The sequence below is a fragment of the Pteropus vampyrus genome, unplaced genomic scaffold (genome assembly GCF_000151845.1).
Source record: "Pteropus vampyrus isolate Shadow unplaced genomic scaffold, Pvam_2.0 Scaffold218, whole genome shotgun sequence".
In the NCBI taxonomy this organism is placed as follows: domain Eukaryota; kingdom Metazoa; phylum Chordata; class Mammalia; order Chiroptera; family Pteropodidae; genus Pteropus; species Pteropus vampyrus.
Genome location: NW_011888999.1, coordinates 2,446,929 through 2,460,019, shown reverse-complemented (window position 1 = coordinate 2,460,019; position 13,091 = coordinate 2,446,929). Strand labels below are relative to the sequence as shown.

Here is a 13,091-nt window from a genome sequence, read left to right as displayed (position 1 = left end):
AGGCTGTACCGGAGGCTCTAGGAACAGATACAGGTTTCCATTTTACTTGATACAGAAAGGTGTTATGACTTTTGCGAGCAACGAACAAGGATATGTGTTGAATTACACATGAAAATTAACAGGAAGAATTATCAGTCATTACCAAGAGCCAGCCCTTTAAGTCCATCAGCTCTTTTGTAATCTTCCCAAATATCTTGAAGTAGATACAATTATTATTTCTATTTTACTTATGAGGAAATTGAGAAAGGTTAATAACTTTTATGATGATGCACAGCTGATAAGTACAGCCAGGATTCTGACCCCATCTACATAACTCAAATCTTGTACCCTATTTACTGTTATCATTCATCATGTCCAAGTGAAAGCACTATCCCAATATGAATGCGTCTAGTCAGGAGCAACTGGATTTAGATACCCAAGAATGTAGATTTTTTTTTTAATTGGCTTATATTTATAGAGGAGGGAAAAGAACTCGCTGGAGATAATGCTTCTTGAGATTTCTCTAAAACATTTGTCTGGGAGTTTGTTTTCAGTGTTTTGCTTTTTGTTATTAAAGAAAACCCCAAGAAAGATGAAATAAATAACTTGTATGTACCAGGCACCTATTTGATACAAAGCAAGACAATATAAAATGCAGCCTTTTTAAATGCAGTCCCTCACCTCAGCATTATCACGCTTAATTTCTTTGTCAGTATCTCATGCTAGAAGAAAACTCCTTCAGGTTCTTGGCAAAACTATACACCAAGCACCTGATACAGTTTTGTGTGCAGGAAAGAAGGAATGATAGACCCTGAGATTTGAGGAACAGAGATGAGTGAGACATCTCCACTCTTTAAAAAATTTACGGTGTAATAAAGCCTAGCATGCACATAATTAATACAGTAATTGAGAGGAAGTAGAGCAAGATGTCAAGAGGAAGAGGTAGAGAATCGAGGAGGCCTTAGGTTCTGAAGGACTATTATGGTATTATAATAGGTATTATGATGTAATGGAAACAAATTAGCCTCTCCAAGATCCAGGGTTGAATGCCAGCTTTGTGTCCAATGAGCTCCATTAACAGAAGCTCTGTGACTTTGATGAAGTTAGTTAACCTCTCTAAATCTATTTCCTCATCTCTAAAATAATATACCTACTTCAGAGCTTTGTTAGGAGAAGTAATATGATATTTAAAGAATGTAGTATAGATACCAGCTCATTGCAGGTGCTCAGTAAACATCAGTTCCCCTTTAGATGATATAAAGATCAGAACACTTTTAAATGTCTTCACTGAAATGTTCTCCTGAGTGTTACCAATTTGACTGAAAAGTGTTTGAAATGGGTAGACATTGATGTGAATAAAATATTTGGGAAAAGGAGAAACGATTAAGATTAAGTGGACATGATAGTGTTAGATTTTGTTATAACTCATTTAAACATGTAATTTTTACTACTGTTATAAAACATAAAGCGGACATATTACATACCTGCTTTCTTGTTTATTTCTAAAGCATTTGTTTGTATCTTGTTCTATAAACTCATTTTTATCTCTGAGAAGCTAGACATAAGCCTCTCTCTTCTCTCTGCCTCTCTCAGTCTCTCTCTCACACGAACACATGTATACTTACTTGCACATAAACACACAACATTTATATTTGTAAACCCAGATCTTATTTTTTTTGCTCTAATGCAATTACTTGTACTTAAGTTTTATTTTCCAAAAGGATCAAAGAGAGGGGTAAACACTTTTGGACATAAGATTTGTGATAGACATGATTGTCAAAGTAGAAAGGTTTAAAGTAGGATGTATTCCAACTAAGACAAATGCATTACAATACAGTACAGTACGGTATAGTACAATACGATATCATACTTCCCCGTCCATAGTTGGGAATGTAAACATCATCGAATATGATGTAGAACAAACATTTCAATAGCATGGCGAAAGCATTTTGGAGATCTAATGAGCCCTATAGTAAGGAGTCCATATAAGGAGTCCATATCCTGCTGTGATACATAAAATGTGGCAACTAGAAGAGCCTTACAAAGTGCCGACTGTACATAGGTTAAGTATCAGAGAAATGACGCAACCAGGATGGGGAGAGCACAGAGATCACCTAGAGAACAACAAAAATAACAGCGGGCTTTGGGAATGGCAGTGATTTGGCAGGACTAAAGCCTTGAAATTAGACAACATCTAGCCCTGAAAAAATAAGTCCTAGAGGGAAAGCATGTTGTCTTTCTTCATTAAAAAAACTATAACATGGAAAACAGTCCATTTCAGTATCTGCAGGTATTTTATAACTAAATTCCTTCAATGATTCTGCTCATTTCCACATTATTTATCCATTCATTCAGAAAATGTTTATTGAGCACCTACATAAATGCCTTCTGCATACCGGACACTATTTTAGGAAGAGGGAATTCCAAGGAGAGCGAGACATGGCTTCTGCCCTCAGAGAGCTCAGTCTAATAGAGACAGTGACAACTGCACAAATAACTGCAATTTGATGTGATGACTAGCAAAGTGACCAAACAGGATATAGGACTGGCACTGAATTAGATGCTTCAGGGGGGACAGTTGGAGGTGGCATTTCAGGATTTTATCATGGTAGTAAAGTCATCAAAGTTGTAAAGGAGGGAGTCTGGGAACGGATGGGAAATTTAGTGGTTCTTGGAGGGCAATGGGTGATATTTATCAACTGGCAGTGTGGAGTATGGATCGGAAGAAGCTAAGAGTTCCTGCTCTGTGTCCCAGGCCAGATTATCTTTTTCTCTGAGAAATGCTAATGGGGGTGTATGAGATCTGTGCAATACTTTGACCAGTATGTACACTACAGTGCTCTACTAATGTGCCATAAATGTGCACACATACAGTGAGATCTTTATTCATAACAGCAAAAAAAAAACTGGATGGGCCTAAATATCTACCTATATGAGAATTATTAAATAAATTACAGTCTAAACTATGGGATGTGATTAAGGGTATTAAGAAGCATGATTTTTAGTAAAGATCCCATTTAAGATCTCATATGTGTGTGGGTTTGTGTGTGTCATATATATTCAAATGATTTGGGGAATTATTAGGCTGAAGGTAACTGGAGACTCACCTAAACCTGCATAATATTAGTAATTCCATGCACCTTTTTTTTTTGCTTTCTCTTTTCTAAATTAAGCTTTTTGTTTTGAGATAGAGATTTACATGCAGTTGTAAGAAATAATACAGAGAGATCCCATGTACCTTTTACTCAGTTTACCCAATGGTAACATTTTGTAAAATGATAGCACATTACCTATATAATTTTGTTAACCAATATCACACTAATAAACTTAATCTTAAAAAACCTTAAAAAATGATAGCATATTATCACAACCAAAATATTGGCATTGACATAATTCATCAAACTTATTTCGATTTTCTCAGTTTTACTTGTACTTGTGTGTGTGTGTGTGTCTAGTTCTATGCCATTTTATCACATGTACAGGTACCTGTATCCCCTAACACAGTCAAGACAAAAAATTTCTAGCACCACAAAGATAGCTGTGTTGCCCATTTATACCCACACTCTCCTCCTCCCCCATGGACTTTTCACAGATTGGAGATTTAACGGAGATATATTTTCTAGCTATGTTTTGGGATGTAAGTGATTTGTTCTTTTCGTCTTTTGAATGTCTGCAAGTAAGTGATACGAAGTGAACCCTGAGCATTCCACCTTCTTGAGTTGTGCACCTTCCTGTTGCTTGGCAAAGGAACTAGCAACAGAGGTGAAGGGCTGCCTTGGGTGGGCGGCATTTCTAACTTTCTGACGACACAGAACCAAATATGCCACCTTTGTTTTCATTCCCAGATTACGCTCGATTTGAGGCCAAAATCCATGACCTACGAGAGCAGATGATGAACCACAGCATGAGCTCCGGGTCCGGGTCCCTGCGAACCAATCAGAAACGCTCCCTCTATGTCAGGTAGGCAACGGAGCATTTCTTACTGTGATCTGCACTATGTGAGCAACCCAGCTCCAAGAGACAAAGGCAACACTTCGTAGCAATGAATCATGTGTTCTTATGAACCCAAGCTCATCGATACACCACAGTGAGACCTTAAGCTTAACCATTTTGAAGAAATTTATGAAATATTATGTTAAGTTAGTTAAAAGCCCCTGCTTTTAACGAGCTATTCTCTGACCATGTTATGATACAGGATAAAGTTCTTAGAACAGGTTACAGTAAAAATAATGATGAAAAAACATTTTTAATTTTGATAAATCTTAAATTGAATACATGGAGCAAAAGAAAGCCCTGGACATTTGCTCACCATCAGTATGAGAAGCACGTATTTCTGTATCACCCCCTGACCTGCTTGATATCTATTGCGTTAACTTTAGTGTATTGATTTGAAATCAAAAGTACTCTTTCATCGAGTTATGTGTCTTTTCCTAACAAGTTTTAGCGGAAAGACTTTCTTCTGTAGCATCTCATTACCAAGCATTTCTCAGACCACAAGAAGTTACTTGTTCTTTGTCTGACAAAACTCATTACTTTACCAAAAAAATAAGATTGATAGAACTTGAAATGCCTTCCAGTCTTTCATCTTAAGTCTTGAGTAAGATTCATCATCACTCAACTGTAACATATGCCCCTTCTTAGCACAAGCCTCCTATATTCCTTCTAAAACACACTTCATCAGTGCTGACTATATTTTTAAAGATAATACATGTATTAACAGCCAAAGGGGGAAAGTGATGCCAAATTAACTGTCAAAATGAATTCAGGCACCAGTGGAAGAATCATGCCCATCATCACTGTATTCTGCTCTCCCCAGTCTGCCCTAGAATCTGGCCTGACTCCCTTCTAAAGTCATATTCTCTCCACCTGAAATTTTATTGTCTTTTCCTGGCATGAGGTGCATGTTATAGATATTAAATTATGTATATGAATTGACTTGTCCTGTTGATTCCATTTTGGCTATAAAATTATCTTTTGTGTATATTAGGTAGGCACAGCAGGGCCAAGAAGGGAGCAGGATTCCAGAAGGCAGCAGGTTCTCGAGGGCTTTGATTTGCTGGCCACTCTGACAAGAATAGAGTCCCTTCTTATTCCAGGCAGTACCTCAGAAGCCCTGAGATTTTAAATTTAAACAAAAAGTCAGAATATAAATGTCTCAACTGTGTCCAACTGCATTTTGGAAGATTATTTTGATATGCTTTGGTTTAATCTTTGAAAGGAACTATTGAGAACCACCTTAGAATGTGTCTTGTGCTGATGTCACAAATATTATGAAAGGCGGCTATTTCTATTTTCCTTACTTATGTTGTATTGCTGGTGTTTGTGATACAAAATATCTTTTAATGTTGAAATGTTTTAGTATTGGGTAGCAACATAGGAAAAGCCAATTAGGTTAACTGAATAGAGATAAATTAGTTAATGAAAATGAAACAGTTATATAGAATAAAACTGTAAGGACAAATTACCATATTATTAGAATCTTGTTAAAAAACAGAATGCACAAAATGTTAGTGTACTAAAGTTTGCTGAAGACATATTGATAATAACTTAGTCCTTTTAAATTGCTGATTAGAAAATTAAATGAAGTGATATGATAACGTTATGTAAAATTAATAAAATCATTTGAAAGAGTAGTGTAAATCAGAATTAAATCTTTATTTTTTAATATGGTAAATAAAACTATGACATACAATGAATTTGAAGAGTTATGGTTACAAAGAATATTTTTCTGTTAACATTCTAATAGTTAGAGATTATATTGAAAGGAGGAACCACTTTTAAATGAGACTCAATAGCTAATAGTTCATGGGAAATTTTCCAAGTGATTTCTTATAATCTACAAAAGTGGTATTTGGTTCTCAATGTCAATTCTTAATACTTATTTTGTATGTAAAGAGCTGACTGCAGCATCTAAATGACTCCTAGAAGCATATAATTGGAAGAGAGATGGGCCATGCATAGAATTAATTCAGAAGGAAAGGACTGGCAGCATCCCCAGGCCTTGTTCCCAAGTGATGTGATAAAACAGGCACACACACCCCCGACCTCTGAAAAGAAAAGAAAAAAAAAAAAAGGCAATAAAATGAAATGAACTAGCAAGGCCTAAAGGGAATTCTTACCAAAAATGTCGGTAAGTTTGTACCTCCGTCATTTTGGGTTTTTTCCCTCCCACTTTTGACTATACAGTTTTCATAAAGATGCTTATTTATCTAGAGTGAGTACTTGAGTAGGCCTAGTGCCAGTTGGTTGTACTAATTTTCTAAAGCCAACTAGTTGCTCTCACAAAATAAATTAGTAGCAGGGTTTCTCTGATTATATAAATATCAAATGATGAATATGTCCCTTTCATCTGAGAATGACATCCTGGAGTATTAGTCTCTTCATTCTGTTTAGCTCTATGTAATTCTAGGGCTGGAAGGAAGCTTAGCTATCACAAGGTCTACTGTTTCACTTACAGAAGGAGATACTAAGGCCCCAGGAAGGAAGGGATTTTCCCAGGACCCCACAGCTATTTGGTAGCACAGTCAGACCTCCTACTTCCATTCTTTCCACATCACTCCACCTTCCAAGGGCTCAGCATATGTGGTATTAGCTGTTGAATGCACTTTAGCTGTGATCCTTAGTCTGCTTCTGTCAGCACAGCATCTGACTTTTAGATTAAGGAATAGATTAGCTGAGAGGAGAAATTTAAACATAAATGTCTGTGGGGTTTTTACACAGAATAAACTGCTATAGGACATAAGGGATTTCTTCAGTATTATTTATATTTTTCTATAAAGCCAAAACCTAAACCAGAAAGCAAGCAGCCTCTTTGTTCCATTCTTTGTTCCACAATAAACAACTTAGCTGACTTAGCAGCATATTTATCTGCACCACAAACCACCCTTCCCCTTGCAGTTGCCTCCTCTCCCCTATACATACAGATTCTCTTCCTCTCTCTCTCTCGCTTTCTCGCTCTCTCTCTCTCTCTCTCCTCTCTCGCTGTCTCATTCTCACTCTCTCTCTCTTTCTCTGTCACACACACACACACTCTCTCCCACACCTAGCCCTGCTCTGGCTGTGTCTGAGAGGATGCATCTTCTCAGGGTCATGCAAAAACTGGCCTCATTCTCCTACTAGAAAAGATCCTCCCTGGTGATAACAATTTGTTTGCCTGCAAGTGTTGAAGAGAGAGGGAGGGAACCACCACATCTGAGCCAGGCAGTGTTTTAAACTTCAGCCAACCCTCTCTAATTTCCAATCTAGTTGTAATTATTTTCCTTCTCTTAATCTTCTGTGTAAGGTACTTAAAGTGCTTTGGTAGTGCTGTACACATGGAGTTGATTGTTGCTAATGATAATACTGTACATGTTCTATGCGAATGACTTGGATATATTTGATTTAATGGGCTATTTGTATTGTGTATTTCCTGCATTGTGATACATATATAGTTGTAGAACCTTAAAAGTAAATAAAATGTTAAAAATTCGAATAAAATATTTTTCAAAATTCTCCACCAGTACATTATCAATTCTTCAGATTTAGATGCACTTGGGCTCCTGAGCCACTGGAATACAGATTTTGTTGCATGTACTTCGAGGTTCTCCATATGGGCAGATTAAGATCTCTCTGCCTCTAAAATATGTGCTCCCCTTCTTACTTGCCAGCTGGTAAAAGCATCCCCTTACCAGAGAACAAGGATTTTCCTGCTGCTAATGGGAATGGACCTTTATATTCAAATGCTACTAAGAAAGGTCAGAGATATAGAGGATTAAAATCACAGGAAAGTGCAAATAGCTAAGGAAAGAGCCTTTCTTCTGATAAAAGGGAACAAAAGCACCCAGGACACTGGGGGAATGGGGATGGGGAGGGGAGGGAAAGCAGATAAGTCCACCAATGGGGAGTAAACGGTCACAGGAAAGACTGTAAAAAAGAAACTTGGCCCATGTTCACTTATTAATAAAAGCTAGCAATTTTGAGAGTTCAAGTGAATAACCTATCTGTTCTGAATTTGGGTTTAAAAGTCAGTTGCTAAATTTAATTATGGATTCATTTTTGAGTGTATATTCTGTGCCAGGACCTATAATGAACACTGAGGACCCAGCAGTAAAAGTCATGATTCCTGTCCACAAAAAATTCACATCTACTGAGTGAGACAGATGAGAGGAAGACACTCATAATGCAGTGTGATGTGAAAAGTGAACTCTTGAAAGGCCTGGAAGCTTTTTTGCTTCCTAATGCAAAGATACTGAATTGGTCTTTTAAGATCCTATATGAATTTACCTAGAAGCCTTCAAGTCTTTTTACTCAGAGTAAGAAATACATTCTTCATCATGACTCAGTAAATATATGCACCATACACACATAAAGCTGAAGGAAAAATTTTTTTAAACTGTATTAACACTTTTTATATGCAGTGTACTTTATTTTCCATTCTATTTGTTTCCTTTAAAAAAAAAAAAAAGGTCACATCTTGTTAATTTAACTTAATGGGTCACAATCTACAGCTTGCAGGTGGAGTAAACAAAAACGAGCGTTCCAGGCAGATGACTCAGCATCAGACAGGCAGGAGAGTGCATCTTCACTGTAGTTCATTTAGCATCTCGGGGCCTCCAGACCCTCAGTGTTCTAGGCACCTCGAAAGCCAGTGATCCCTGGTACAGATAAGGAGTGGAAGTGAAAGGAAACATTTGTTGGGCATCTTCCATGGGTCAAACATTATGCTCGTGTTCTACATGTATTTTCCCATATGTTTCACCCAACAACTGGAAGAGTCAGGAACTATTTCTTTCATTTTAAAAATGAGGGAACTGAGAATCAGAGATTTTAAATAATTGCCCCAAGATCACAGAGCCAGACTAGGCATGAGCATAGGCATTCAGGTCCTGCGTGTGAGGCGATACACAGCAGTATTAAGAGCACAGATGCTGGATTCTGCCAGACGAACAATTGAATCTTCGTTTTGCCACTTACTTACTAGCTCAGTGATTTTGGACAAGTCGGTTTTTCTGATTTAGCTTCTTTCTCTGTGAAATGAGAATATTATACCATAAAGTGGTTACGAACATTAAATAAAATAGCAAATATAAATACTTGGCACATGGGAGGCAATTGATGCATGTTGGTGGTGTTTATATTTTATTATAAAATCAATCTTTGCCCTGTAGAACAGAGAGACTGTTTTCTCAGCAGTGGGAAGAGACGCCTTTGTACCTTTGATTTTCTTCAGCAAGGGAAGGAGGACAGACTCCCTGGAGATCTTTTATATTTTCACTTCTCTAGACCCCATGAAAGCCAAAGGGGGAGAGCCAGGATTCTATGGCCCCAGAATGTTCAGCTCTGTCAACTCATCGATCATTTATCATCTCCCAAATGAGTCTAACCAGAGGCAGAAAACTAAAAAGAGTTCAGCCGGAGATATAGATAAGAAGTCACTGTGCTTACGACTGACCCTTCCAGGTCTTCGTAGATGTCATCGATGCCTTTAACTCCATGATTTTTTTCACTTCTCCTCTGTGTTCTTCATTCCCTCCAAACCCTCTGCTCACAGTGTTCTGTTTTGGATTCGAAGGACTTATTTCTTTTTTACAGTGGTTCTAAGTCTATGTTTTAAATTGGTAACTCGAAATTGCTGCTTCCTAAGATAGTTTTCATTTCAAAGGTTATGATATGACAAATGCACTTAGGCCAGCCTCCTGCTCCATTGTTTAATACAAGGCTTTTATACATTGATTCATTAGTGCATTGATTCTTCCATTCAACAAACATGGTTTACCTGCTTACCACAATGTACGAGTCTGCGGTAGATGTTAAGCACACAGAGATGAACGAGAACACAGACCTCCTTTCCTCAGGACTGTCGTTGTCCATGTCTGTAAGCAATTCAAATAATATGCAGGTGTATCATTGTAACTGTCATTTCCTAATACCTTATATGTTATATATCTTGCCATTATTATCCTATTTTAATCTTTACGACATGCCCATAAGTCTTCCTATAGTGAAATCTTCTTATGGCTAAAGACCACTGGTATTTATAATTGACCTATTAAAATAACTGATCACTTTGGTCTTCATTAAAGTTTTATGGTAAAGCTTCCTAAAATGGAAATGTTATTTAATATTGGACCTATAAATCCCAGTTAATGTCTTAAATGTTTTTATCCCTTTAGTACCTTAAGTCATATTGCTTAGCTTAAGTCTCTTTAGTAAATATTTGTTGAATTAATTAATTCCTGGACCCTCCTATATAGATGTGAAAGAAAAAAATTAGAATATAAGCCAAGATCTTTGAGCAATCAATCCTATTGAAGTCCAATACCAGCTGGGCTGCCACAAAGAGCGTGGAGTCTGGCCATGTTCTGAGGACACGGGCACTACCTGCGTATTGGGATTTCTAGGACATATCTGGCACTGCGCCGCTGTTCAGATTGCTTTATTTCGATGCTGAACTCAGTGTCTCTGTTTAAAATGGGGCCTAATTCAATAATAGATTGAGACAAGCACACACGGTTTATACCCTCTTAGCGAAAGAACATGGATTTTCATTCTCAACACCCTAAGTCATCATATTCTAGGGACATAAGGCTGAAAATTACATTGAGAGTCTTGAAAACAGATCCAACCCAGGATTCTTCATCCTGATATGTTTTTATTCTAGAGGAAGTATGTTCTCACCTGATTGATTTTGGCGAGAGGGGAAAGCTATGAGAGACTGTGGTCTTTTTTTATTTAAGCAGTAGCATATCCTTCCGTTCCACTTCTTGCCCCCCACCACACTGCCAATCAGTAACCTGGGATGGTAAGAAAGAAGATGGGATGGAACCTGTCAAGGGGCTTCACTCCAGTACAAAGCTGCTCCCAACTTCATTTGGCTGTGGATTTCTTAAGGCAAAGCCATGAAATCTGTAGATTTCATTACAAGTCAGATTTTTATCCTTTTTCTTCAACCTTGAACTTAACATGCTCTCAGAAGCTATCGCAGAAGCTATCCCAGTCGGCTGTGGGCACCCCTTGCCCAGTACTTGGCACAGGGCTACCTGACAATGACATTTGTAGTAGCTCTCATTCATTCATTCATTCATTCATTCATTCATACATTCTTATTTAGCTAAATCATCATTTATTCATTCAAAAAATACCTGCAGAATAGGAAATAAAAACTGCTTGGATTAAGATTTTTTTTCTCTCTTAAAATCTTACTGAGAGAGACATGACCAAGTATCTGAAACGGTTTAACAGGATGAGGCAGAAATTCTGGAGTAAGTCTAGACTTGGGAAACCAGAAGGGATCTAGAGAGACCATCGCAACTTCCGGGAGTCCTACATAAGTCACACTGAGGGACCAGAGTTTATGTGCCAGTGCTTTACTCCTGACTTCATTTAAACTTTATGACAGTGTTATGACACAGGTCATTATAATCCCTATTCTAAAGAGGAGGAAACTTGTAGAAGGCCGAAGAGGTTTAAAAATAACCTACACAAGGTATTATGTGGCCAAACCATATTCTTTACCCAGGTATATCTCTCCCAGAAGCCCATGCTCATTGTGCTGCAATACAGTGGAGACAAAGCTAATCCAGGAGGGTACAGTTTAAATTCATGTTGATAGACCTTCTCTCTGGTTTGTGCTTACTTTATAGAGGCCTCCTCCAGAGACCTGGCTTCTGGTCAGGACTTCAAATCTTATCGATGGCTAAGATTTGAGGTTCTCATTTATAAAATGGATGTAATACCTAGTTCACAAGCTTATTGTTAGGATTAGGTTAAACTAAATCTTTGAAAGAGCCTACCAGATAGGACTCATTAGATAAAGGGGGCGTCTCTGTACCCCTTTGAGTTCTCAGAGCCTGCCTCCTAAGCTGGTGCCTCCTTTAAAACAGAATAGATTTTGATTCTTTATTTATACTTTGAGACTCATTAGCATTATGCTCACTCTTTCAGGCATTTGCATTTTTAATTGTATCCTTAATTGTGAAATAAAAGGCCTTGTTTTCAGGCAGCTAATTTTAAGACAGAAATAGAAAGGAGGGGAAGTCATCTGGGGACCTGGGGAGTTTTCTCCTTCCTCTGAAATCACAGACTTGCCCTGATTTTAAACAGGCTTTTAATTTTTATATTTCTGTAGGAAGAGGAATAAAAGTACCATCGGCGACTTTTCCATTGACCACCATATTTTTCCTCTGTCCCTCTATCCCAAGATCTAGAATCCAGATGTCATTTCTCTTAATGGTGGGTCCTCCTTCATTCACTTACTCTCATTCTTTCATCCAGAAAACCTTTTCTGAGCCATAACAATTTACTTTATACTGTACTGTGCTCTGAGAATAAAAAGGTTAACAAGACATCTTTTTTGCCCTTAAAGCACTCAAGGGTCACTCTGCCAACCTGGACTTTGCTCTCTGCTCCCTACCCCATAGTTATTATATTTCCAAAACTTTCCAGATAATTGGCCTCTTAGCCCAAAATCACTACTTCCCAGAATAATCCAGACAGCTCTAGCTAGAAAAGAGAGCCGAGCAGTAAAAAGGTGGAACACAGGATGCTCACTGGAGAGAACAGGTGAAAGGTGAGGAGGGCAAGGAAAAGTTAAGGGAAACTTCACCCTAAATCAGTTTACGTTAGGAGCAAGGTAATAGACTCAAGATATTTGTTCTTTAATCTCAGTACCTGACACATTGTAAGAATTCATTAAATAACACGTTGAATGAACTTTTTGAGTGGCAATTGAAGACGATGATTAAACAGAACAGAGTATTGGGGGAACCGTCAACGACTTGTAGGTGGTATCTGAGCACGTTCTCCTCTTTGTTCCCCTGCACCACAAACCTGCTTTCTTCTAACCTCCACACTTTCTCCTTTTCACACCTGTTGACTCACCTGTCCCCTCCACTGGATGGTGAGTACCTCTCAGATGGAGAATTGCCTGGTTACAGTCTGGCATATGGTAATTGCTGAATCAATCAACTGAATGAATTACGGATGTTACTAGACTGGAGAGCATTTAACTTTAATTCAAATTTTACTTGATCAAATGAGTAAGCTGTCCCGTTCAGTAATGATAATTATATCAGACTATGTTTTTCAAAGTCACTTAGCCAAACAAATGCCATAAGAACAATGAAATAAACAAA

At 37.8% G+C, this 13,091-nt stretch overlaps 1 protein-coding gene across 4 annotated transcripts in view; it reads left to right on the top strand.

Moving 5' to 3' along the window:
• LOC105300775 (disks large homolog 2) overlaps positions 1-13,091 on the top strand; it is a 277,157-nt gene that overhangs the window by 137,267 nt on the left and 126,799 nt on the right. For all 4 annotated transcript variants that reach the window (XM_011373138.1, XM_011373141.1, XM_011373139.2 and 1 more), the window contains exon 2: positions 3,825-3,939. In XM_011373138.1, coding sequence (XP_011371440.1) covers positions 3,869-3,939 — 71 coding nt within the window. In that variant the 5' untranslated portion in view covers positions 3,825-3,868. The remainder of the gene's footprint in view (positions 1-3,824; positions 3,940-13,091) is intronic.